General features: G+C 34.6%; 11 protein-coding genes across 11 annotated transcripts; 5 read left to right on the forward strand and 6 right to left on the reverse strand.

Annotated features, from left to right (window-relative positions):
• Positions 1–168: 168 nt before the first annotated feature.
• Positions 169–1,620, forward strand: RO3G_03272 (uncharacterized protein; the record flags this gene model as incomplete). The annotated part of the gene is made up of 3 exons (XM_067657863.1): positions 169–979; positions 1,028–1,465; positions 1,568–1,620. The coding sequence occupies 3 exons, from the start codon at positions 169–171 to the stop codon at positions 1,618–1,620; spliced, it is 1,302 nt and encodes a 433-aa protein (XP_067513964.1).
• Positions 1,621–8,122: 6,502 nt separating this feature from the next.
• RO3G_03273 (uncharacterized protein) lies at positions 8,123–9,471 on the reverse strand (the record flags this gene model as incomplete). The annotated part of the gene is made up of 2 exons (XM_067657864.1): positions 8,123–8,354; positions 8,411–9,471. 2 exons carry the CDS (start codon positions 9,469–9,471, stop codon positions 8,123–8,125), a joined length of 1,293 nt encoding a protein of 430 aa, XP_067513965.1.
• A 927-nt stretch (positions 9,472–10,398) lies between these two features.
• On the forward strand, positions 10,399–12,796 carry RO3G_03274 (uncharacterized protein; the record flags this gene model as incomplete). Its single annotated transcript, XM_067657865.1, has 3 exons — positions 10,399–10,599; positions 10,706–10,880; positions 10,998–12,796. The coding sequence occupies 3 exons, from the start codon at positions 10,399–10,401 to the stop codon at positions 12,794–12,796; spliced, it is 2,175 nt and encodes a 724-aa protein (XP_067513966.1).
• Positions 12,797–13,606: 810 nt separating this feature from the next.
• Positions 13,607–14,531, forward strand: RO3G_03275 (uncharacterized protein; the record flags this gene model as incomplete). The annotated part of the gene is made up of 4 exons (XM_067657866.1): positions 13,607–13,822; positions 13,877–14,024; positions 14,082–14,437; positions 14,523–14,531. 4 exons carry the CDS (start codon positions 13,607–13,609, stop codon positions 14,529–14,531), a joined length of 729 nt encoding a protein of 242 aa, XP_067513967.1.
• Positions 14,532–14,851: 320 nt separating this feature from the next.
• RO3G_03276 (uncharacterized protein) lies at positions 14,852–15,332 on the reverse strand (the record flags this gene model as incomplete). The annotated part of the gene is made up of 3 exons (XM_067657867.1): positions 14,852–15,037; positions 15,093–15,190; positions 15,257–15,332. 3 exons carry the CDS (start codon positions 15,330–15,332, stop codon positions 14,852–14,854), a joined length of 360 nt encoding a protein of 119 aa, XP_067513968.1.
• Positions 15,333–15,448: 116 nt separating this feature from the next.
• Positions 15,449–16,199, forward strand: RO3G_03277 (uncharacterized protein; the record flags this gene model as incomplete). Its single annotated transcript, XM_067657868.1, has 3 exons — positions 15,449–15,661; positions 15,715–15,811; positions 15,871–16,199. The coding sequence occupies 3 exons, from the start codon at positions 15,449–15,451 to the stop codon at positions 16,197–16,199; spliced, it is 639 nt and encodes a 212-aa protein (XP_067513969.1).
• Positions 16,200–16,504: 305 nt separating this feature from the next.
• Positions 16,505–19,373, forward strand: RO3G_03278 (uncharacterized protein; the record flags this gene model as incomplete). The annotated part of the gene is made up of 6 exons (XM_067657869.1): positions 16,505–16,669; positions 16,733–17,277; positions 17,334–17,394; positions 17,450–17,651; positions 17,714–17,820; positions 17,871–19,373. 6 exons carry the CDS (start codon positions 16,505–16,507, stop codon positions 19,371–19,373), a joined length of 2,583 nt encoding a protein of 860 aa, XP_067513970.1.
• A 451-nt stretch (positions 19,374–19,824) lies between these two features.
• Positions 19,825–20,325, reverse strand: RO3G_03279 (uncharacterized protein; the record flags this gene model as incomplete). Its single annotated transcript, XM_067657870.1, has 4 exons — positions 19,825–19,827; positions 19,876–19,888; positions 20,023–20,147; positions 20,200–20,325. 4 exons carry the CDS (start codon positions 20,323–20,325, stop codon positions 19,825–19,827), a joined length of 267 nt encoding a protein of 88 aa, XP_067513971.1.
• A 177-nt stretch (positions 20,326–20,502) lies between these two features.
• Positions 20,503–20,727, reverse strand: RO3G_03280 (uncharacterized protein; the record flags this gene model as incomplete). The annotated part of the gene is made up of 2 exons (XM_067657871.1): positions 20,503–20,578; positions 20,630–20,727. The coding sequence occupies 2 exons, from the start codon at positions 20,725–20,727 to the stop codon at positions 20,503–20,505; spliced, it is 174 nt and encodes a 57-aa protein (XP_067513972.1).
• Positions 20,728–21,127: 400 nt separating this feature from the next.
• Positions 21,128–23,555, reverse strand: RO3G_03281 (uncharacterized protein; the record flags this gene model as incomplete). Its single annotated transcript, XM_067657872.1, has 4 exons — positions 21,128–21,897; positions 21,954–21,993; positions 22,100–23,270; positions 23,323–23,555. The coding sequence occupies 4 exons, from the start codon at positions 23,553–23,555 to the stop codon at positions 21,128–21,130; spliced, it is 2,214 nt and encodes a 737-aa protein (XP_067513973.1).
• A 684-nt stretch (positions 23,556–24,239) lies between these two features.
• Positions 24,240–26,344, reverse strand: RO3G_03282 (uncharacterized protein; the record flags this gene model as incomplete). Its single annotated transcript, XM_067657873.1, has 4 exons — positions 24,240–24,554; positions 24,604–24,671; positions 24,720–24,909; positions 24,968–26,344. The coding sequence occupies 4 exons, from the start codon at positions 26,342–26,344 to the stop codon at positions 24,240–24,242; spliced, it is 1,950 nt and encodes a 649-aa protein (XP_067513974.1).
• Positions 26,345–26,399: the final 55 nt, after the last annotated feature.

The raw sequence follows: 26,399 nt of genomic DNA on the forward strand, positions 1-26,399 counted from the left end.
ATTAATCCACAAGCGATGCCCAGTAGGACTGCAAGTCCAAACTTAGTAGTGAATTCATCCCAATCACAAAGAAATAAACTCCAGAATGTCCCAGCTTTTCTTAACAAACTTTATGGGTAAACTAGTTGCTTATAGGTAAATTCTTGATCTAATTATTAATTATTTAGAATGGTTGACGATTCGTCTACAGACGATCTTATTCGGTGGGCACCCGATGGTCTCTCATTCTTTGTGCTTCATCATGAAGAATTTGCAAAAAGAGTATTACCTCGGTTTTTCAAGCATAGCAATTTTTCGTCCTTTGTTCGTCAGCTAAACATGTATGGATTCCATAAGGTTCCACACCTTCAAAATGGAGTTCTTAGTGCAGAAGGAGAGTCAGAGCGCTGGGAGTTTAGCAACCCTCATTTTCAACGCAGCCAACCTGATTTACTGTTATTGGTAACAAGGAAGAAAGGGCGTGATCCAGAAGAAAAAGAAGCTGGCGCAGCAGACATTCACCACATATTGGATGAAATCTCTGCTATTAAAAAGCATCAAACATCTATCAGCAATGAGTTAAAAAATGTTCAAAACGACAATGAAATTTTGTGGCAAGAAAATGTTGCTTCCAAAGAGAGACATATTAGACACCAAGAGACAATCGACAAGATTTTACAATTTTTGGCTTCAGTCTTTTCAAGTGATAAAAACAAACATGGAGTTACTCCACGTAAACGTCAATATCTGATTGAAGCTAGCACAGCTGAAGACTCAAAGAAAAGGCCACGTTGTAAAATTGAAAACGTCGACGAAGAAGAAGGAAGCTCAGATAATCCCAGAAACTTTTTAAACTCTACGAGATTTGCAAATGGTTCTCCTAACTTGCAAAACAACACTGGCATCCCATTATCCTCAGATGTCAGATATGCAACATCTGATCTTGCTGATGCAATTGAATTAAACAACCAAACTAAGAAAGCAACAGCAGAATCATTGAGTAAGTTTGACAGCTTTAATTTAATTTTAGATTCTAAACTTATTATAGATTCTATTCCTCTCAACCTACGCTCATTAAAAACTTTTAATGACAAAAATAATGCACCTGTTTCTAACGCACTTACAACCGTACCAAACACAATAGACTTTTCTTCTTTGCTTAATGCACCACAATTCCAGAGCTTGATTAGCTTAGCAAACTCTAATCCAACACTGTTTAACCAATTGACCAATACTTCTTATTTTAGTGCTTCAACTGAAACAAATGTAAAATCCCAATCGACAGTTACTCCCACAATCAACACTTTATCGCCCATATTAGAAACGCCTATTAGTACAACGTCTGAAGAAGGAACACCTACAGTAAGTACACCTATTTCGCCATCCGATCCATTGACAACAAACTACGACTTGGACGCTAGTTTAAAGAAACTGGCAACAGAGCTTGGATTGGAAGCAGAAAAGCTCTCTTTAGAAGGAAGCAATGGTATAGAATATCTCAACATAGATGATTTCTTAAACACATATTGTGCGTCAGTTATATAATGAATGAAACGCAATTTTATTAAAGTTTATTTTTTTTATATAGCAGCTCAATCTTCAACTTCATTTAATGCTGATGACAAGTCCAAAGAGAATTAATGAACACTACTTAAGCGCACACATATTTTAAACTCTCCATGCTTATTTATCAACACATACACATCTTGTCTTATTTATACCCCCCCCCTTTTTTTTTTCTTTTTATATATAAACAAATAAATTGTGGAGAAATTAAAGTGTTAATGCTTTGCCGATAGAATACAAATACATTTTGCCGTGAATCCATAACCCCTCAATTGATAAGCACAAGACATTTTATCATACTTTTTAAATGAATGCACTGTAAATATCGCAAGGAATTACTTGTGAAGTTTTGTATAACGAGACATGCTATCAGTGAAAAGAGAAAAGTGGCAAAGAGCGATACCCAGGAGCATATTTACATAAAAAAGCTTTGTTTTTCGTTCAGATAGCTATCGATCTTGCATCCACCACTTTTTGGCATGTAGCACCACTATACTTTCCTTAATTAACAAGGTAAATAACATTTGCCTTTCTTTTTTATGTGGTTGACCTTTTTTTTTCTCCCACTTACTAAAGGAATTTACTGAGATAATTATAAAACTTTTGCTCATCCTTACAGCTCCATAGAGATATTAAACATTTTTCCTTTTGCAGTTTGTACTGTTTTTACTATTAAATTTGAAGCCTCTTAGATGATATCAATTTAAAAAGAAAGCATTCAATATAACTTCATTTACATTCTCAAGCGATATATGCTCCTAGCCGCGTCTTCGTTCGAGTTTTAAATTTAAATCAAATCATAAACTACATAGAATCTATTATGTTTCCGTATACAAACCATATTTTTTTAACATTTTACTGAGGTATAGCTTTGATGAAGTGGTGAAGGGGTTTATTCATAAATTGGAATCAGAAAAGAAAAATGCTATTAGCACAAGCTAAAAAAAAAAGGGGCCTTGTAAGGGCTAAATTTGGTTTTCTAAGGCAAATTAGTAATGCCGATTTTATAATTATTGATTTTTGCCTGCTTACTTTATCGCTTATTCTTGATATAGGTGGTTTAGGACATGGTGCTGTTATTCCAATATACAAGAACACATGTGTTGTGCTATAAAGATAAAAATGAGCTTTCCATGTTTGTTGTCACATTGTAAATGAGCCTAACTAAAGGAATAAATTACAACAATAAATTAGTAAGGTGTTGTATTGTCAGGTTTATGCATTTTTAGATTGCGGGGACTTTATTGGAACTCATCCTAGTAAATTTGTAGCTCTTGCTGCTGCTTCATTTGATGAAAAAAGTGAATACTCGAAAGCATATTTCTAGTGTAGCTTCTATAAGCTTAAAACATTGTAAATGATTACTGAAAAGATCCAAGTTTTCGATACAATAGTATTTTGACTGCTGTTTGAGATGGTCAAAATGTTTGATCAAAATATAATAGCAATGGCCCACCAAGGAATCAATGCACTGATATATCCTATAGAAGTCGTTTGACTGGGCAGGGCCAAATAAGGCGCTCATCTGTTTCAATTGCAATGCACAATATGCATACTTTATCTGCGCTGTAGTTGGGCATAATTTTATGCAGGCGTGAGCATGAAGGAAGTTTCGAAAGATAAAGTTCTACAGAATGGTTCATGTTAGATGAGGCATTAGAAATGCCGAAACTTATTCTACGAGGGTTTGCTAGGAATATTAATATTGAATTCGCTTATTTATTGTCCTCTTTACAAGCATCTGTATGCTGTTTTTCATCTGAGGACATTCATAAAATTAGAAGGGAAGAAATTATATTCAAATATTAAAATTGATCAATCATAATAAATGCACACTTCAACAATAAGCAGTATATTCAAGAGGTGTTTTTAAATTAAATCGCTTTTATTGGTATACTGCAAATCAACTCATGTAAATATCCCAACGTTTGACTAGGTTATGTTACTTGTAAAAAGGGATATATCATACTTTGTTTCATTATTATATTTCAATAGTGCTTCGTACAGAAAAGAGTAAACAATTTAGCCATTGTCCCTATGGCGTCGATGATAAATTTGGCATCTAAATGCCTTTTGACGTTATTCTTGATATCTTTCTTCCTCTTTATATTTGTTTTATATTCTCTTTGATGATGATAACAATAGTAGAAATACATAAAAAAGATGTATCAGGTAATAAATAGAGATGTATTATAATTTTATAGCAGGCCGATAACTGTTTTATCACTTTTATAGCTTGTTTTGTTGTTACAGAGGAAATAAAATTAATATAGTTTATTGATTCAACTTTTGGTAGTTCTGAAGGATCATAGCTTAAGGTATGAATACCTATTTGGTAGCGTTACAAACTGCAATAGTACCAACAGAAATGTTACTATGGCTTTTCGTCTGATAAAGACTTCGAAAATTACCCAATGCGAAGAAATTGTCATACTCTCTTTCCAAGTACCAGTACAGCCTTATATAAGCTAAAGGTCTCGGAAAAGTGATCCTTTTTAGCTCAATATTTCAAATGGCTTACTTTCTTCTATGAAGAAACACCATTTCCCTCCCTTGGCGATATTTGCATCAAATATTATGTATTTTCAATGATATTGACCCTGGCACCTAAAAACTCACGAAAAAGAGTATTGCTTATAATGAAATGAGAATGTAACCAAGGAGGAATCATAGAGAGCGAGTAGAGACTTTTTAAGTGATAACTGTGTAGTTACATAAATAAGAATTTTGAACAAAGCAATAGTCAAGAAAGAGCGTGTTAAAAAAGACGAATGAAAAGAATTGTGAAGTTGAATACAAATTTGCAGATGGAAAGCTAATGATTTGATTCCAGAACTGCTTCTGATATTTTTAATATGGAGATATACTAATAATAATATCTTTCTGGATATTTACCAAGGGGGTTTCATATAATCCTATTTCAACAAAAAGGTCTATCATTATGGCCAGCCTTGTTTATCTTTTGACTTTTATTATCAATCAATTGTGTATTTTGAAAGTAAAATTCTAATCTCTCAGGATGTGAAAGAAGCCTGTAAAGCATGCATTAACAAATATGAAAAGTTCTCTCCAAAGTAATTGACAGAATCAAAAAGGATTTAAGCATAGTAAGCATTCAAATCTGCTAAAAGGTACAAACTCGACAACTAAGAAATCTTAAAAAAGGCAAGATGTAAGCTAATTTATGGAATATTTTTCGCAGAACTTTGCTGTAGGATATGAGTATTTAAAGATATCGAGATTTAGTATTATTAAAGTGAGTTTACTTAGAACGTAATTAGAAGTTATTTTAACAATGGCTATTCTAAGAGTCCTTTTTTCGTGGCACATTGTTGATCATAGTTACTAGTTTAAAAATTTTCGTTATAACCCTCATATTCTCTTTAGCATATTTCATATATAAAGTTGAGTGGATTGTTTAGTTAATTATATCAAAAATTACATTTTTCTTTGTGTCAAACATTTCACATTTTTGCGGATATGAATTTTAATTTAAGAAGTTTTTCTATAAAAGGTGTTTAATGTTCTCAATATATTAAAAAATCTGAAATTTCAATATTTGTCATTTTTATTGTTGCAAATAATAAATTGTTTAACCTAAGGAATCTTAATTAAGAAACATGAACAAGTATGGAAAAATTTGCACGTATAAAAATAAAATACTTCAGAGAATTCACACTAAGTTGTATTATAAAACATATAACTTGCCTTAATTGGTATTTTTGCAGCAAACAGTAAAGGTTTTTCTTAGTTAATGCAATTACATAGTCAAAAAAAAAAATGCATGCGATATATACAAAAATATCCCGGATGATGCTGTTTAAGTGAAGTGTCTGGAATCTTGATTCATACTTGCTGCAACAAGCACAATGTTCTTCAAGAGTAAATTTATCTCGTATCAAGGGTCATAGGTAGTTTGAGCTTGTTTTTTTCTGATGGAAATTAATATTTTGGTAGGGCTTGAATGCCATGTGCACGCTTTAGCTACCTTGTATTACACCCAATTAGAAAAATCTCTACTATTTTGTAATCAGCTAAAAAGATTTCTACTTTTTAGAAGACGTTGTAATAAGTTCAACACTTTGATTAAGTACAGTACTCCCGGTACGAACTTGCGGTTCGCAAAAATAAATTGCATGTATTCAATCTCAATTCGTGGACTTCTTTAAACTCACACCTTTTTCAAATTTAACTTGTTGTTTTGTTTTTACAAATATGCTGTATTTTTGAAAACTTTCTGAATAGATGAGAATCTCCAATTTCTAAAACAAAAAAGAAAAATTTTATTAATTGGTTGAGAAAGTGATTGTAAAGTTTATGACAAAAGTCCATAAAACAATATTAACGATATGACACACTTTCTAAACATGCTACTTGCTATTCATTTGTTTAAATGAAATCAAAAAAGGAGCTTCATATCTATTCAAATTGTTGTTTGCTCTAGTATCTCAAACAGAACGCTAATAAATGGTCTTGTGCATACTTTCTATTTTTTAGATACACTTTTTTACGTCTTTCATCAATATTGACATATCTATAAATTCATTATAAATCTGATTCAACATTGATCATTGAACGATTTTTTTTTCTTTTTTAGTTCTTGTGATTTCAATCTGTTTTGCTTAGCTTATTTAAATCTTTCACAAAGATCGCTTGTAGCTGAAAACTTTATTTAAGCATGAAAAGCTTGTTCTTCTTAATCAACTTAATACCAGTACTGCAGAGTAACCTTTGACTAAAGCCACCATTACTATTATCATTATTTTTTCAACTGGACAATTATTTCAATCATTTTAGACATACTAAGTAATTTAGACTTTGTTCATCACCATCCCGACTTCTATAAGGCACAGTAATCCAGTAACCATTTGCTTTAGGAAAGTATATACTTATATATTGCTCATCTTAGCTAAATTCTCGTTGCCATGCTCCATATAGAAGTCCTTCATATTCAAGTTGTGATGATTCCTTAATTATTTCGCTTTGTGTTCGGACATCGCTGCACTTCCTTATTTCACCCTAGAATAAACTGAGATTAAATTCATCTAAGAGGATCGCAAAGTGGTATATACACAAAAATCTACAGAGCAGTCATCTTGGGCTTTCATGATTGTTGATTTCTGCAAAGTAAGTACTGTGTTAATATTTTAGCATAAAAAACAATTAAGTGACACAGATACATATTTGGTATATCTTATCCTTAAATCAACTTCTTTGATCTAGCATACCAAGTCAGATCCTTGGACCCTGAGATTGATTCATAATAAATATATAACAGCTATACTAACTAAGCCTCTTACCTCTCAAATCCTTTTTCATGGCAATAGGGGGAGGTTTTTGTTTATTGGTATGAAGATGACGCGCGGGATTCTTGTTTGAAGAATACAGCGCTCTCTTAATCTCCCTTTTTGTTCTTATTTCAGCGATAACTTGGTTACATATTTCTATTTTGTTATATTAACTGGAAATATTTTACCCGACGTACGATGTTTCCAATTTTTTTTTGTTCTCATTCTGCATGAGTAAGTAATTAACATTAGCTGTAAGGTCTATTTTGCTTTATTGATCCTTATTATATATGGCTTTAAAAAATTATTCTTATAAAATATAGTTAAATACGAGGATATGAAAAGTGGGTTAATTGATCTACTTACTGAATCTGTACTTAAATCACTGTTGATTTGCAATTTAAACTATAGAGCTAGATCATAATGAACTAAAATGATTGGCCAAAACATTTGGATATAAAGTTAATTTAATTAATAAAAAACAATATCATTCATATCCGCTAAGGCCACCCAGAAAGACCAGCTTCAAAATCCGTTTGACGTATGAATGCACATACATTTTGACATTTTCTCAGTATACATTTATTACATAATGATTTTTCATCGAGATATAGTCTATTTTAAGGTTTTATCACGACATATTGCTTTTAATTAATATACGAACAATAGAGTTTGATGTCATTTGGTATTTTTATACTAGACTTTTTCAAACATCGTAATCTCAAATGAACAACAAACACCAAGTGGATATAAAGATGTTTAGAGGTCAAAAATAAAAGAAATGTTATTCTCAAGTCAGTCAAGTCAGTTTTTTGTTATTTTTTTTAATCTTTTGGTTAATGCACACTTTTTAATAGCTCTATATGTTGTATTAAGCTTATTTTATTCGAAAGTTGATTACTCGTGGTCGTTTGAAAAGCTGATAGGTTTATATAGACTAAACTACGAAAGTAGCTTTAAAACTGGGTATGATATTTTTTTTTATTCACTTAATTGGGCTAAGTGTAATGTGAAATACATCTGTGTTTGGATTGTATATGAAGGGTTTCTGTAACGGCCGAAGCCGAGATGTTGTAGTAACTCAATTTTCTGGAGAATTAGTTTTTCCCAGTAACTGTTTCTCAAGTTCTTCATATAGTCTCCCTGTACTTAAATTTGTTTATACTTTGAGGGACCTAATAAGACGTGGTATACTCGTAAAAGGAAAGTACGGGGTTTTGTTTGCTTTTTTAACTATAAGTGTTAAAAGTTGAAGTGTTACAAATGATATGTGCACATGTTCTTGAGTTTTATTGTTCTAAAAAGAGTTTGGACAGCTTCCCTTGTCGATCCAACTCTGATAGGTTATCAAACCCACCAAAGCTTTGGCCATGAATGAAAAGGTTAGGAAATGTGTATTGACCAGAGATGCTATGCAAAGCCAATTGGATATCCCGACTGTTTTCCTCCAGATCGACTTCAATTATTTTTATGCTGTTTGAATATTTGGCAATTAATTGCTTAGCCCTTTTACAGTAAGGACTAATAATGTGATTAATAAACAGATGCACACATGGACAAACATATGTCTCACTTACCAATACGTTTTACTAAAAAGTATAACTGGGTATTTGCGTAGCAAAGCTTGGACCCAAGTCTTTTGCGAATAAATTGCTCGAAGTGTGTATATTTTGGGTGTCAATGCCACTTCTAAACGTACTATTCCGAAGAGATTGATAATCTCTTTTTTTGGTCCTGTATCTTGATAAACCTTGTTGGGCAATATCAATTGGATGTTACCAATACCGTAAGTTACATGAACTGTTTCAAATAAGGAACTATTAAACTTTTCAGGATTCGCTGTCAAAATATGAGTATATCGTGCTTCAATAAAATCCTCCTCTGTGGCATCTTTTTCGTTTTTAGAGTACTTCCAATCTGTGTTTGTTTGGCCAAAAAGCGACGCACCGGTCATGGCTGTTTCAGCATCCATATGCACAGAAATGAAGGGTGTGCTTTCATTAATTACGTGTAATGATTTCAGTGCTTGTCCACCAGGATAATTTAGAGAAGAAATTTGAAACATGATGAGTGAAGCAAAGAATGAGGCTAGTATACCACCTGTAAGTAGTAGTAAACCAAAACGGCCGGCGGAAGATCGACGTTGATAAATCAGTAGAGCATTTACTTGTGTGGCAGCTGCTGCGGTGAATACAGGAACAGTATAAATGATAAATCTCCATTCCTTATGAGGAACAAGAGAAAACACAAGAGTGTAAAGGATCATAGGGCAGAGTATACGTCTAACGCGAGTATCACGGGCAAAAGCAACAATCATAAGTGGATATGAAATAAGGAGCAATCGTGGCAAGAAGTTCGTAAAGTATGCGTAAAATGGAAGTGTTCCCCACTCTGAGCTCTTATTTAAGATGGCATTAAAATAGAATACCATACCCTCTGGCCACAGCAATTGATTCCAAAAGTATGAATCAAGTGGGACGGTAGTGATTAAACTAAGTAATGCAGTGGCCGTTATTGTCTTCACTATACTGATCAAATGAAATCGACTAAAAATCCATTCTGTGAACATCAAAATAACCAAAAGGATTCCCACCTCAAATCTAAACACAATACCAGCAAAGGTAAGGTATTGAGACATTTGTTTTAGATGAAAAGCACGGTCGCTGGTTTGTGCCATACTTTTAAGCCAGTGGGACAGCCCCAAGTGAACCAAAGGTAAAGCTAAAGTGTTTGGTAAAGTTCGAGAAGACCAAAAAACAAAATGGAATTGACAAACAATGAGCATGATGGTGATGATCGCTGTATTTTTACTGAATAGAACGCGTATTCCTTGAGAGAACTGCCCAAGCGATAGAACAATAATAGCGGCTAATGTGGCACGAACAAGAATTTGCTGATCGAACAAAGTGATTGAGGGAATTAGTTTTGTCCATGGCCAACATAGAGCGCTTAAGAGCGTTGCACCCACAAAAGTTCGCGGCACAACACCAGGGAACTCAAGATGGTCGTAATGTTTAACTTGGTTGAGAATGTCGTGGGTTGCTTGTAAGTTGAAACTTTCTTCTACTTTCGTAAATGGGGCATAGTATATTTCTAGTACAATTAAAGCGAACAGGCACCCAAGCACGAGCTTCATTGCTTAAGATTTATATAAAAAAAGAAACCTATTTAAAAAAAATTAATGTTCTACCAAGTGCAACCTTCGCTCTTTTTTTTTATCCCAACGCAAGGTGACACACAAATATTTACTTAAACTTCCTTTTAATTTCGTTCTAACTTTTGTTTTTTCTCTCTCGTTCTCTTTCTTTTTCTTGTATAACATTATTTCCCTTCTATTTATACTCCTCCCTTTTTTCTTTTTTCAAAAAAAATTGCCACAATTTTTCAATTAATAAAATCAAAGTTTTTTGACATGAAAGAAGGCTTTAAGTCTATAGAAATTGAGCCTGTAGAGGCCCAAGTAGATTTTATAGGCCCACCGAAATCAGAAAACTCAACCGATACAGCAAGGATTTTAAAAGGCGAAGTACGGCTGAAGTTAATCAAGCCAGTAAAAATCCGAAATATGTCAGTCAAGTTCAAAGGCTTTAGTCAAGTCAATTTACCCAGCCACACCATGTCTGTTCCTCTCTTACCAAAGCTCAAGCTCTCCTTGTTTGGAAAAACCACTTTACCAGCAGGAGACCATGTTATACCCTGGGAAATAGACATACCAAATATATACCCTCGAAGTTTATTAACAAAACGCGCCATCATCAATTACAAAGTAATTTTATCAATAGCTATTGGTTTAACAAAAATTATTACTACGGAATACCCAATTGTCATACACCGCCATTTACTACCTTACAAAGAGCTTACGCCAATAATAGAAACTAAGATTTCACAGAGGACCATTCCTGGGAAGTTTCATTATGAAATTGATGCACCACAAATCATTTGCTTACAACAAACATACATCCCAATGGCCATTAGATACATTAGTTTTGCCGATCAAAAGCCAGTTCAAAGTATTAGAACGCAACTGGTTCAAATTGAGCTTTACAAGTAAGAACATTAAACAAGTTTTAAAAATAAGAAATGCTAAATTTCTATATTCAAACAGACGCCAATCGCCCTCTAAATATGACACAGATCTTTCCATGTACAACATGGATTCTCTAGTTTTTGATTTGGAACGGAAATTAGCTAAAGCAAACGATTTAAAAGACTCCCATGTAGAGTATGGAAAACGCACTATACCAGCACTCGTTCATTATCCTGATTCGAATGTATCAGCATGGAAAAGACCCTGCCTTGTTCGTCACCGCCTTCATCCCTATTTAGCTTGCACTATAGAATCTCCGCTAGTATCCATCTATCATCAAATTGAGGTCACTTTTCAGTTTGGCTCAAAATATGAAGAAATCAAGGCCAAGATACCCATCATTATTGCCTCAGTCCCTCAAAAAGAGCCAGATTCAACAAACGAAAGTATGATGCGATATGCGTTTGAAGAAGTAGCACGCCCAGACTATTTGCCGTATAAGATAGAGTCTCGTGCATCTGCACAGCATGCGGCTGAGATTAGCACTCAAAAAGATTTCGAAAGTGTTTTAAGAGACAACTCTATGATGCCTATTAATAGCGATGATGATGATGATGAGATGTTAGCAATGACAACCACATCAATGTTGTTTATTGATTCACAATATCAAAGACCACATACTAGTCAAGGCAACCATCCAGATCCGTCAATTCAAAGAACCGCATCTCCAACATTAAACAATGGATCTGGAAAGCTAAGCAATTCCATCAAAAAGTTTGCGTCTGCTTTTGATCTTAGTACAGCTGCTGTTTCTCACGAAACTCGCTCACCAGAAAATTTGGGGCTACTGGAAGAAAGGCCAAGAACAACCACGCCCACGATGAGGAGACAATATAGAAAACCTCTATCTCCCATCAACGTAGATCTTGCTAATGGAAAATTAGAAACTCCTGCTTACCCTCCACCCAGTGCCCCACTGCCAAACCCGCTTGAAACAGTAGAAACATCCGCTAGTTGTGAATCCTCTGGCTCAGACGTTCTTCCTGCTCTTGACAGAGTAAATCATAGTTTTATTAATTCACCACAGATCACTACGAACCCTGTCATTGAAAAAGACTTGAACGAAACTGTTTCTGATAGCAACAGCATGGTAATAGATATTAACAGAAAGAAAAGCAAAGAGCAGGTGGAAGATGATACAAAATCCATTCATTCGGAAACATCAAGTATGAATGCCCCAAGTCTTAGTTCATCAGCTACATTGTCCACTAACAAAAGTCATATTACGCTTCAATCAAGACCGCCTTCTCCAGTCTTTAGTGCAGCTCCTGGATTGCCAGCTACTATACCCCTTAGAGAACAAGAATACCAAGGCTCTCAAGTAGAAGAAACATTTATCGAAAATGCCATGTCTCCTGCTATGAATACTATCGCATCCTCTACGTTACTTACACCACGTACAAGTTACGCAATGCGTCGTCGTATTGCATTATCTACAATTTCTTCTCTTACTGCGGATTCATTTCAGCTGGGTCCATCTGTGATGCCTCCCAGAGGTGGATCATTATCTCATACTACAGATTCTGACACACCTTCAATTTTTATGATGAATGGCTTCTACAATAATGATTATTATACCACAATCAAGCGTCAAAATAGCATAGAATCTCATAATTCGTCACATATTCATTGGTATATGAATGCATCATTGCCACCTATACCAACATCATCAGCAAAAAATAGAAGATTAACTAAGGTTTATCTTGAAGACAGTGACGATGAAGAAAATGAAGAAGCGTTACCTTTACCTCCTCTTCCTCCTCTTCCTCCTCCCCCAGAAACCCTATCAACAAGCTCTCAAAGCAATGGCACTCCTCCACGTTTACCAAGATTGTCTTTTGGAAAGGATCTTAGTATTTCATTGGGAATTGAGTGATTAAAAAGTTAACATATGAAATTTACATGTATTTTAAGCTCTAATTGATTTTTTACAATAAAAGATGAAAGCAAATGCTATTTGAGAAAATAATCGGGCCGAAAGCACAGCTTTAAGGTGCACAAAAATCAATCTGAACCTAATGCTTTAGAAAAATCCAATAGGATAATAACCTGATTGTTGTTGTTATTGGTAACTGTCGATATAGAAAAATATACCGTTTTGGGTACAATTTTCCTTTTGTTTCTCAAAGCGAATAAATCCCCGTATTACAACTTCATTCAAAACAAATGGGATCGTTTAGGAATGAAAGCGCAACATTCTTGATATTTTTGGTAAGCATATTTTATGTAATAATTCAATTTTTATTTTTTATTTTATTTTATTTTTGTAATCTTAAACTTTTTTAATAGGTTTAAAGAACATTTATGTACTTTACTACAATAGCATTATGTCTAGAAGAAAATTGAAACTTTAAAGTCTTTAATTGGGCTTTACATGTGAAAAATCACAATTGATCATTCCAAGGTTGTACGAGCAAGATTACAGATCCTTTTACATGTATGTTGCTTTTTTACTTTATAAATACATACTTGTAGAATTCTTTAATTGTTTCAAACTTTCGTTTTGAGCATATCAAGGTCGCTATGCTTAACATCTACTTTATGCGATCATTTTTTCCCCTATGATCTATCATGAGAATTCGTACCAATACAACTGGTTCGCGATTATGTAATGAAATAAAATGCGGTAAACTTTTTTTCACTTTCACTTTGTTGTGCTATTTTTTTCAAAAAAAAAAAAAAAAGAATGTCGCTCTTACCTTCGCAACCTGTTTCAACTGAATGGAGGACCAATTGGGAAAATATTCAACCCATTCTAAACAAGATTAGGCAGTCTGTAGCTTCCTTAAAGAGTTCTTCTTTAAAAGTAATGAGAGTCGGCCAGCTTGATTCTGAAATCTTGGATAATGAACTAGTTGACATTTTAAAGGAGCAGTTATGGAGCGCATTCTCGCTCTTCAAGGTATGCCTAGCTTTCTACTTACATCTATAAGAAATGCTCATGCATTAAGATTAGCCTGCGATGAAAGAGCGATTTGAGCCAGAATTACTTGCTTTATTAAACCTGACACTATTTAAGCTCTCAATATATAATTCCTCTACAACCTACGGAGCACAACTTCAAAACCTCAAATACAGGAATGAAAGAATGCATAAAGGATCATGTAAGTGCACATGAAGAAAAAAGAAGAATTTTGTGCTCATAATTTATATTCAAAAAGTGGAATCTATTGCAAAAGATGCACCTCTAACTAAAGCACAAAAAATATCTTATGGAATACTAACTGTAGGTGGACAGTACGCGTGGACAAGGATAAGTAGGATTGCTACAAACAAAGGTTGGGGAGAACTAGAAGAGGATGACATTAGAAATAAGATATACAAATTGCTTCAGTACGGCGAAAAATATTGGAAGCTATTCTCACTCATTAATTTCCTTGTATTTTTGTGGAATGGGAAATACCGCATGCTAATAGATCGCTTATTATCCATGAGACTTGTTTATTCAAAGAAATCGATGAATAGACAAGTTAGTTTTGAATTCTTGAACCGACAAATGGTTTGGCACGCATTTACAGTAAGTTCTTATTTGCATAGTATTTGAGGTTTAATATTGACAAAAAAAAAAAAAAAAAAAAAAAAGGAATTTCTATTGTTTTTAGTGCCCTTAATCAACGTTGAAAAATTGAAAATGAAAGTGATGCATACTCTGCTGCCAAAATCATTTCTTGTTTCGTCTAAGGGCTATTCTCAATTACCTGAAAACCAATGTGCTATATGTCACGATAGTGATGATAATGCTACAAATCAAGATTTTAACGTCTATAACCCTTATGAAACCAACTGTGGTCATCAATACTGTTATTATTGCATTCAGTCAAAGTTATCAATAACTGGAAATGAATGGTATTGCCTTCGCTGTGCTGAAAAAGTCACTGATATAAAAAAGTTTATTGAAATTGCTGAATAAAATATATACAAAAGCATGCAGTTAAATTTCATCTGCTGGATCCATCTCCTTCTCGTCAAATAATTGTTTAGCTCGTCTGATATCTTCACTCATATACAGTAATTCTTCTACACGTGCCAACTTCTTTGTATCTTTACGTAGAACGAATTTGAAGTCTTCTACTTTAACTTTGCCTCTATTGTCTGCTACCTGTGCTGCTTTTTGACACTATATAAATAGATTATTTCTTACAGAAAGCAATAATTATATTAGATCTATTTACCATCTCCGTAATATAATCAATAACTAAATCATCCATTACTGCAATAGAATCTGAAGCAGGATTGGCAACATCACCAAAACCATACATTAATAATTTTACTATACGACAGCATTAGTATAAAATGCTCTATATGCATGCTTTTGCTTTTCTTCAAATAAACGTACAATCCTTTGAAAACATTCCTTTTCTAACTGCTTTCCTTCTTCCTGGCCCAAAGCCAACTTCACGTTGTTCACTCATGTGTAAAACTGTTTAAGAAAAAAGCCGTGATGTGACGGTAAAATGTTTGCTCAATATAAATTTTGTCTGTATTTTTTTTTTTACTGCATTTTTCTTTTTATTGGTAAAAAGCGTCAATGTCACAAAACTCGGCATTACCTTCTCAGGATGCAGCAAGTGAGGCGCTCCCTCATGCTGATAGCATCTCAAAGCTTATTGAAGCGCATCTTACTAACAAAGCCAAGTGGAAACCAAGTGTTGTTGAAGAAATCTTTAACAACGAACTCTTACCTTCTAATTTTGCTATAAACAAACTCGCGCTCTTGGAGTCATCCCAATATTTAGAAAAGGTTTGTAAAATGTTTTACTGCATCCTCCAAATTGATTAATGGCTTTATTATAGTATCTTTGGCCGCAATACAACAAAAAAGCCTCTACAAACCATGTTATTTCCATTGGTTTAATGGCTGTCGAAAAATCTCGTCAAAATATTGCTTGGGGTATACTAAAGCATAAAAAAGACGGATTGTTACTAACTTATAACCAAAATATTATGTAGACGTGTTTAATGAAGATCCTGAAAAGTTTTCAACACTTTTTCAACGCGTTACTCAATTAATCATTAGCGATGACTTATCAATAACTTGTCAACGAGTATTACTTGTCTTTCTAATTCATTGCTTCCAAAGCTTTGAAAATGAACTTGTTCGAACAGAATGTCTCAAATTAGTCACTATTGGCATCTGGAATAACTTAGCAGACGATTCAATCAGAGAGCGCCTCTTTAATGAATATCCTTCGCTTCAGAAATTGTGGAATTCAAGTAACAAAAAGCTGAATGCAGCAGGTAACCTTTCAGAAATAAGGCGATTAGAGATCTTTCTCTAATCAAAAGACATGTATATTAGATGATTCGGCAAGAGAACAATTAGAATATGAAAGAAATTGGTTAAGTCTGTTGTTGAAAAAGTTTGTATTTCTTGTATACAGAATACCTGCTGAGGGAGAAGGTTTTATAAAAAGAGGAAGTAACAAAGAGGAATGCTAATACATTGATTTCTTTAGTTGATGAGGAGATTATTAAATATAGTGAACGCATTATTGAGTTTTTAATTGGATTGGAAGTTCGATTGCCAACGCGCAGGTTTTTTAACACATTACTAGATGATCACCAGGTTATTGTCTTATGTCAAATGGCTCCATTTAATCGTAGAGAAAACAAGGATACTGATTTATTAAAAGAACTTATGAACAGTTTGTCCTTTTACGCAAAATTCGAAGTCAATGATCAAACAGGTGTCGCTTTGACAGATATTGCAATAATTGAAGCTCATTATCAGCAGCTTGTTCAACTACAGGTAAATATGATTACCTAAAGCAAGCACTGAAAATATACTAAATGCATTTTTTTGCATTGATAGCATATCGCTTTTCGAAGGTTTAGAGAGCAAATCAAAGAACTTCCTTTAGCGAACCTGTCATCTATTGAAACACGTGAAGATTTATTATGGCATTTCAAACCATTATCCGAAAACACTCTTGTAGAACTTTGTGAGAGTCTAGGTATTCGTAATCAACCAGTTGGGATTGACATAGACGTGGATATAAAGGAGTATTTGATCAATGTACTTGTTACAAAATACGAAAAACGGGAAAGCCAAATAAAGAAGATAAGCAACCAGCCATTGTATCCTGATGAGAAAGTCATATTTGATGATAATTTGACTCAAACACAAAATTACAGAGGTGATCGGTCCATTGCTTTGCCTAAATTGGATTTACAGTTCTTGACTATCAATGACTATTTGCTTAGAAATCATACTCTCTTTAGAATTGGGAGCATCTGTGAAGTTAGAAGAGATATCGAGGATGTAGTGAAAAGATTGTCACCAAGAATGAAGTTTCCAGAGTGCAAAACAGAATTCGGCGGCAAAGCTCGTATGGCTACATTGATCCAATCGTTCAAGTATGGTGGATAAATCACATATAAACTCACATCGCTTAATGTTTATTTTTATATAGTGTTGTTGATATTGCCGATGCAAAACTTGGCGAAGACAAGCCTGCTTATGTTAAAGCTGATGTAAATTAAGCGCATTTATATTTAAAATCATTTCTTACTTATGGCATTATTTTAGGTTACTATAAGTCTTAGTGCATACGCGCGCAATATGCGTAATGAATGGGATGCTTTACGCAAGCATGATACCTTATTCTTAGTATCCATCGAAGCAACAGAAGATTCCTTAAACATGATGAGCAGTGGTGAAAGTTTTAGAGAGCATTATGGTATCAAGTACATTCGTGGCTGTGAAATTGTTGATTTTATTGGTGCTGATGGTAACACATAATTAATGCACCCTTATCATGAATATTATCTAAAGAAATAACTCTTTGTTTAGGACGATCTATTGATGAAGTATCTAGACCAAACCCCGAAGATAGAAAAGATAAAATCAAAGGCAGTGAGCGTACTATTCGTGTTCAATTGGATACCAATCAATATAAGGTAATATACAAAATTATAAAAACTGGCTTTCTGCTAAAGGATATTCTCAGTGGGATATGGATAGATATAATAAGAAGCATTCTGAAGATATTTATACAACATTCAACGTACTTGTACGTAGAAGAGCCGAAGATAACAACTTCAAATATGTATTGGAAACCATTAGAAACTTAGCAGGGACAAACGTTACTGTCCCTGAATGGCTTCACAAAATATTTTTAGGTTATGGCGATTCATCCAGTGCCCATTATACTAAAATGGCAGATCGTCTTGAGAAGTTTGATTTGCTTGACACTTTCCTCGATTGGGATCATTTGAAGAGCAGTTTCCCTGATAGAAATGTTCAACCCGCTCCTGGTGGGGAACAGCCTTTGCAACCACCTTATCGTCTCAAATTACTCAATGATCCGATGGAAGAAGATCAGAAACCTGTCAAAAAAACAAAGAAATCCAAAAAAACGGAAACCAAAACTGCTGTTTCCGAGACATTTGAAGTTGAATCCTACAAAGTACCCAGTGATGGCCCTTACCCTTCAAATAATAACAAGCAAAATCAAATTCGCTTTTCACCTGCACAAGCAGAAGCTATCTATTCCGGAATGAATTATGGTTTGACGACTATAGCGGGTCATGTTGATGTTAGCAAAACTGAAGTTGCTGTTCAAATTATTGCAAACTTATATCGCAACTACTCTGATCAAAGAACACTTATTATCACCCGCAACAGCGAAACATTAGATAAAATATTCGAAAAAGTTGTGGAACTGGGTGTTCAATCTCGACATCTCATACGCATTGGACATGGTGAGCAGGAGCTAAACTCCGAAGTTAGCTTCAGTAAATACAGTCGCATACCTGTTACTCTAGAGCGTAGAATTTCTCTTTTACAACAAGTTGACCAACTGGCCCGTTCTTTAAATGTACCTGGTGAACATGGCTCTACCTGTGAAACAGCTGGTCACTTTTATAAAGTTCATGTTTTGCCTCGTTGGGAAAGCTTCTTAAAATCAGCCGAGTCTATTGACACCGTGGAGAAGCTTCGTGATGCGTTCCCTTTTGCTCAATTCTTTTCTCATGCCCCTAAGCCTGTATTTACTGACTCAATGAGTCTGGAGGAAGCTCTTGAATCTGCAAGTGGATGCAAACGATATTTTGACAATTTATTTGGCCAATTAGAGGGTATTAGACCATTCGAACTTTTAAGATATGATTATGATCGCGCCAACTACTTGTTAACGAAGGAGGCAAAGATTGTTGGTATGACATGTACTCACGCTGCTTTAAAACGACCTGAGCTTATCAAGTGCAACTTCAAATATAATAATATCGTTGTGTTAGAGGCCGATCAGATATTAGAAATAGAAACATTTATTCTTTTACAACTTCAAGAATCGAAAGAAATTTTGGGTCGCTTAAAACGTATTGTATTCATTGGTGACGATAGTCAGTCACCAATTGTCAAGAACGCGGCCCTTCAGCAATATAGTAACATGAGACAAAGCATGTTTAAACGATTTATAAAATTGGGAGTTCCTACCATTCGATTGGACTAGTAAATCCTCATTTAAATCCTTGCCCTCCCAAACAATAATAATAAAAAATCAATGTAACCAATATAGAGGTCTTTTATTTTTTACATGCAATAACATAATGATTATCTCTATCGTATCCAGAGTTTTCTATAACAAGATCTTCTATTTGCTCAAATAGAGCATCTAACTCGCCCTTTTTAAATAAGTGATAGTATCTGTTATACACTGCTGGATTTTCTTCTTTGTCCTCCTTTTTCTTTGTGAGCATCCAAGGCACAAAAACGTCTTGCTGACCAGGTTCAAAATTACGTTTACTAAATTTTGTTTGCTCTAATGCCCATACGAATACAAGTATTTTCCCTCCAGGTCTCACTATCTTGGCCATATCTTTTACAGCTTGTAATCTTCTCTCTGGACTAGCAAAATGATGGATAACTGCTATTGATATCGCAAAGTCCTAATGTGGAAAAGATTACTACAAAAGTCAAAAGTACACCTACAAAGCTTCTCTTTTCCTACTTACAAATGAGCTATCCCTATACGGCAAATTCAATGCATCAGATACCATCCCTTCGTGACCACGTTCTTTAACAATCTTTATAAGATTTGTGCTCCTTAGCAATTTTATGAATATTCAAAACGATCTGCAAAATTCAAAATGTTGTTTTACCTGTCAGATCCAAGAATGAGGATATTAGGATTAACACCAATATATTTGCCATTACCACAGCCAACATCAGCTCCTAAGCTTCCTGGTTTCATGCCATTTAAGAAGTTTTCGACAACAGGCCAAGGCTATTCTTCATGATCAGAATAAAGTAAATTATAAAAAGAAAAAAGAAATTACTTTGTAGCGTGTGTCACTGAAATGATTGGCAATAATCTCGTACACTTCGTGAACGTTCTTTTGTTCATACACTGATTCATTTTCTTTTGGTGTTTCGACAGCAACAGGTTGCGGTTTATTTGCCATATTCAAAAAGACTTAAATTTTTGAAAAAAAAAAAGATGTTGCCCTCAAACTTTTAACTTCAAACAGTTCCCATAAAAGTAGTTGGTAATTGGTGTTATGAAATGTGTTTTTTATTAATAGGGAAAAACCCAAGTACTTCTTTACATTTTCTTTGTCTATTAGAAAAGATATACTAGTTTATTTTTCCCTTCTTTCTTGAATTTTCTTTAATCTTTCCTCATCAGTTGGGAGAACCCAAGTACCCTTTGTCTCTCTAAATGAAAATTAAATATAAAAATTTTTACTATTAAATAAAGCTACTTACTGTTCATATTGTTTTATCAAAGGTTGGAAAACGTAAATACCGGTTGCTACGCCAACACCAATAGCCAAAGCGACTTGAGGCAGTCTACTGCTCAACATTATTTAAAAAATTACAAAGAAAAAAAAAGTGGGAATACGCTTCCACTGAGAACTTCATCTGGTATAAAAAACATGATTTGACTGAAGTCACAGAACTTTACCTATTGTCTAAATTCTAGTAGAGCATTTCTTTTGCAACAACATTGTAAATAAAACTAACCATTATGTTTAAAGAGTTATCCATAAGCGGATATAGTTATTTAATGTTGGCACCGTCTTTAATTTGACAAGAACTGATAGGCAAAACGATATCAACCAGTAATTTCTGAACACAGACATTACTGCTATGCTTATTGTTTTAGAATAAATTGTCCGTATATTGTTCTCTTAATCAAAACAGAGCAATGTATTATAATGTAGCTTAAGACTACTTTTATTTACAGAAAAAGAAAAAGACATATCAAGCCTCTGGAGGTGTTGTAAGATCAGCTTCGTCGTTTGTATTAGCATCAGTGGGCAGCGAAGGAGAATCTCTAGTATTCATTCTCAATGGACTCATACTTGAAGTTATAGGGGCTTCTGGAAAAGCGCCTTGCCTTTTGACTTTGTCCATGAAACCAATAACTCGAGCAAGATCAAGATCAGGTGGATCGCTCTCAATAGCTAGCGTGAGTGGCTCAACTAGATCATCAATCTTTTCTATTGGAAGATTACAGCATGCAGCAATTAGTCGTTTACATTGCGTCTCCTTCTCTGCAAATTGGTCTTGAATTTCTTTGATTTCTTTTTTGAGCAGCTCATCATTAATTTTGTATGCATTCACTACTGCTTGCAGTTTTTGTACTTGTTCCTTCATCTTAATCTTCTTCTCATCGTCTGTTGCATCTTTGGGTAAATTCAAATTGCTCACAACAAACAATTCGTCAATATCCTCGTTTTCATCAAAATTATCAATTTCCATGCGATCTGGCATTTTTTCACCTGCCTTCTCCATTATTTCCTCTAAGCGAGACCAACCGACTTCTAGTGCATTTTCTATATTACGGGTCTTTTGTTGAGCTTCAGAAAGCTTCTGGGATTGTATCTGACGCTTTTCGACTTCTTTACGTGTTGACTCGAGCTCTTTTGTTATGTTGTCAAGCTCTTGCTGTATAGAATTTAATTGCTGCTCTTTACTTTCAAGCTGGTTACCATATTCGTTGTCGAGTGCATCGACTATTTTCTGTACAGCTATTTTAAAAGAAAATTAAGTATTATATGCTACATAAAATCTTGTAGTCATTTACTTGCAACAATTTCTTTTCCTCTTTGGCTAGGGCCATGCAACTTTTTAGAAAATGAAAATGAATCAGATTGCGCTGTTTTGTTGATTTGCTCTTCCTGATTGTAATTTCTTAGTGCCTTATAATTATCAGAAAACTATATTACTTACTTCCTGGTAATTTTTAGGATTTGGGGTTCTTTCTTCTTCATAATCATCTGATACTAGACCAACATTGTTTTCCATCACTCTGGTAGCTCCAGCTTTCGATAAAAGCTCCACAATCCCACTATTATTTAATCGAGCTGCGATAGTTGTAGCAGTGTCACCAAGAGAATCCTGAAGATCAATTATATACTTGTATTTTTCGTTTTTCATTATGGTTTTTAATAAAAAGTCCACATAATACACGGCTGCATTGACACGATCCGAAACACCAGCAGATAAGCAAGCATGGTGCAACACGCTTCTTTTTTTGTTGTCAAGTGTTGTAATTGAACTTTCAAGCAATTCTAGTATTTTTGGAAATGTTCCATCATCAAAATTGTTAGTTACCAAAACACCTCGCATAAGAGGTGTTTCACCAGTATAGCTCATACAAGAAACATTAGCTCCTCTTTCTACTAATTTCTCAACAGTACCAATTCTTGCTAAAGCAGTTGCCCAATGAAGAGCCGTATGGCCCGATTCATCAATGACCATATCAATATCAAGGGAGGACCGATCGGCTTGCAGGAGTTCAAGCACCTGCTCTGGCTGATCTGAGAGGAAGATAGACATTAGAACACTTCGATTATTTTCATCTGTAACTGAAATTTCGTTTAAATGCTCCAATTTCTCTGAATTTTCTTGTTTTTCCATATGACTCTGCAAAGGCTGTAACGTATCAGTCGTTTTGACTTTTTTACGCGCTGGTAGCTTTCCATCCTCTTCAAATGTTGAAAAAGGACGTGTTTGTGTCTGTGTCTGAGGCGGATGCATAGGTTTGGGTGAAATTGGTTGCGTTTGCATAGGATTATGCCTTGATGCTAAAAGTTGAATATTTTTCTGTTTTTTTGCTTGAACTTCTTGCTGAGGTTGTTGTTGTTGATCTTTATTTGCTGTTTCATCAACATTTAAATCTTCTGACTTAGAGTGTTGCTCATTTAAAGATTGTTGCTGAACTGCATTTGTATTCTCAAAGCCCTGACTTCTCAAAGCTAGAGTAGCTTGTTCTTTAGTAGGTAAAGATACTGAGCTATTGATTGCAGGAGAAGTGTTTACGTCAAGTTCCAATAATGGGCCTAATGCTTGCAGCACGCTATATCTCTCAGCAAGCTCCTTACTCTTTTCAAAAGGGATCCTGCAAATGAACTTTAGAAAGATCGTGAGTTAGCAAAGAGATTGCGATTTACCAAGTTCCTTGATATTTTCCATATCCTCCCTGTACTTTTTCGTGCTCGCCAACCAAGATTTCTTTTTCTAAGATTTTTGTTCTTTTTCCCTTATCAATGTTTGCAACCTTTAGAATTTGTGTTGCGTTCATGTATGAATCTTTCTGTCTACGCATTACAGTGACACCATTGACTATCATTTCAAATACTGGTACACCAGAATATACAGCAGAATAAATCCTACTCGTAAACATAGTTGCTTTAATGAGGTTTGTTTTCAATAAATAAAAAAAAATGTTTATTCCCTCCTGCAAAACCACGGTTTGCATCTTTCGCTTTAATTTATTTCAAATTCAGCGACGATTCCGTGCAGAAAAAAGTCGCGTCTTCTCATGATTATACTATTAAGGAACACTAAAAAAGATATAACTAGTGAATACCAGTGGTAACTCTTCCTAATGCTTTGTGCTTTAAGTGATTCATACTTGTCAGCTATTGTAACTGCTTATCATACTATATTTTTCTCCGTGGGAAGGTACGTAATTGTATCATTTAGCAAACCGATTGAGGCTATCAATTGACTCCATCATGCAACTTTTATTTCCTCAAGAATTTTGTTTCTTCTATCAGTAATATTTTCATTGTTTAGAAAAAAGTCTTTCTATAGGTTTTGAGATGTAGTGCATGTGTTACCAAGAGACTACTAAATAATGTAGCTCAAATCATAAAATGGCAAACATGGATACATTTTTAGAAGAGTGAAGGGCATATATTCATGCAAGGAGATTTTATTTGTCTTACGAGAAATGTTCTAATTTTTATTTTATTTTATTTTTTCTAAAATTAAAGTGGGCTGTGTGTGCTTTAGCATTAGAGTTTATAAACACTTGACAGTGAACAGGTTTAAACACATTGTCTTCTATTATTTTTACAATGATTTAGTAATCATTGCTTAATTCTTCCATATCTTGATCAGAGTATCCTAATAGCGTTAAGACATATTTCAAACTCTTTTGGTTAATTCTAGCGCCTGCTTTCTCCTGTACACGAGGCTTAGCGTTGAACGCAATTCCTAAACCTGCTTTGTTAAGCATCCACAAGTCATTTGCACCATCTCCTACAGCGATAACTTGATTCAAGGTAACACCTTCGGCTTGAGCAATTACTTCCAATAATTCTGCCTTACGGATTCCATCAACAATGGGGCCAACTGTTTCTCCTGTAAGTGTTAAACCATCGGAAGAAACTTTGAGCTATGATAGGTTCAGAAAATATTTTTTTAATAGTATGTATTTATTTTACCTGGTTTGCAAAGGCATAATCAAGTCCCAATTCAGATTTGACATAGCGAGCTAAAGGTAAAAATCCACCTAATAAAAGCATAAATAAGAACGATTTTTATATATGAGCTCACTTACCGCTAATAACTGCCAATTTGAAACCTAGTTTTTTAAGAGCAGAACACAAGAAACGGGCGCCCTCAGTGAAAGTAAGGATTTGCTTAACGTTCTCAAGCACGCTGACACTTGTACCATTCAAAAGAGCAACTCTGCGTCGTAATGATTCCTTGAAATCGATTTCGCCATTCATAGCGGCTTCAGTAATAGCCTGAAGACAAAAAAAGAATTGAGAATTAACATAATAAAGCATAGCATGGGCCACTTACAGATACTTTATCTACAACACCAGCATGTCTAGCAATTTCATCAATAACTTCTTGATAAATCAAAGTTGAGTCCATGTCGAAAACAACTAGTCTCTTGTTCTTTCTAAAGACATCGTCCCGTTGAAAAGCAATATCTGTTCCATGGCTTGATGACAATTCAATAAGTTCTTGACGAAGAACGCTCATGTCAATCCCTCTTGGAACACTTAATCGAAGATCAACACAGGACAACTTATTATTTCCTTTGTTGAGTCTTACCAACTTCTCAACTGAAATACGATGATTTAACAACAAACGGGTCCATTTGCTTAAGAGCACTGAGGTAAGTCCATCTTGATTCAAGATGGTTGCTGCATATTTGTCACGTTCAGAATAAGGCGCTTCTTCAAGAGAAGGAGGCAAATAGATAGGTTCTGATGTTTGTTGCTTTTTCTTGTCCTTTTTATCTTTCTCTTCTTTGATAAGAGGTTCAGTGGCTTGAGAATCCGGTATATCATAAGTTAAGTTGGCATCCCACTTATTAGCTGCTTCAGATAAATCGCGGAAGATGGCTACATTATCAGATTGCAATGTGATCAAGGCCCCGAATGTTACATTGTGGTACAAACGAGACAACATAAAGTCTTCTACATCACATGGGTGTCGAGCAAGGCAGTCAAGCACAGCACCAACAATATCAGTACCATGAGGTCCAGACATGGAAACTAAAACTTTCTGGTTAGGACCAACAAAATTAGGTGGTAAAACAGCAGAAGGATTTAAGTTGTGTCGTGATCTGCTTCTGTACATTCTAGGTGAAGTAACGTTGATGCTGGACATAGTTGCTTCGTGAACATCTGCATGTTGTTGATTAAGCTTGGTCATAACAATCTTCTTTAATTCAGTCAATTCTTCAGCTTTGACCAAAGGAAGAGAAGCAACACGTTGTAAGTAGGGTTCTGATAAAGAAAGTCCAGAGTGGCGATCATTCTTCTTAAGGATCTTTGTGATGCCTGTGTAATTCAAAAATACAAATCTTTCTAAAAGTATAATTCTTTTCAACAGATTGGTGGTTGCGTCCAAAGATTTTGTTGTCATTATTTCAGGACCCTCCTTTACTAACTTTTGCGATTCAAGTTCAAAAAAGGCAGTTGCCTTCTTTACTTGTTCATCCAGTCTTTCAATAAAAGCAACTTCACATTTCTGGAGTTGACCTAAACGATCAGAGACAAGTTGAGTGAATGAGGATAATTGCTCTTCTTTTGCGTCAAGTTTGATTGTATTTGCGTAAACGTTCAGCTTTAAAAAGTTTTTCAGGTCATTATAATCTATACAATGTTCTGCGTATTCTTTTGGCAAGTTTTCTTTTCGCTCATTCAGGTAATTTCCAAACTTCATTTTTTAGTGATAACAAGGAAAAGCTGGAAGATGAAAGATAGATTATATGAGATCA

This window comes from Rhizopus delemar, genomic scaffold (genome assembly GCF_000149305.1).
Source record: "Rhizopus delemar RA 99-880 supercont3.2 genomic scaffold, whole genome shotgun sequence".
NCBI classification, from domain to species: domain Eukaryota; kingdom Fungi; phylum Mucoromycota; class Mucoromycetes; order Mucorales; family Rhizopodaceae; genus Rhizopus; species Rhizopus delemar.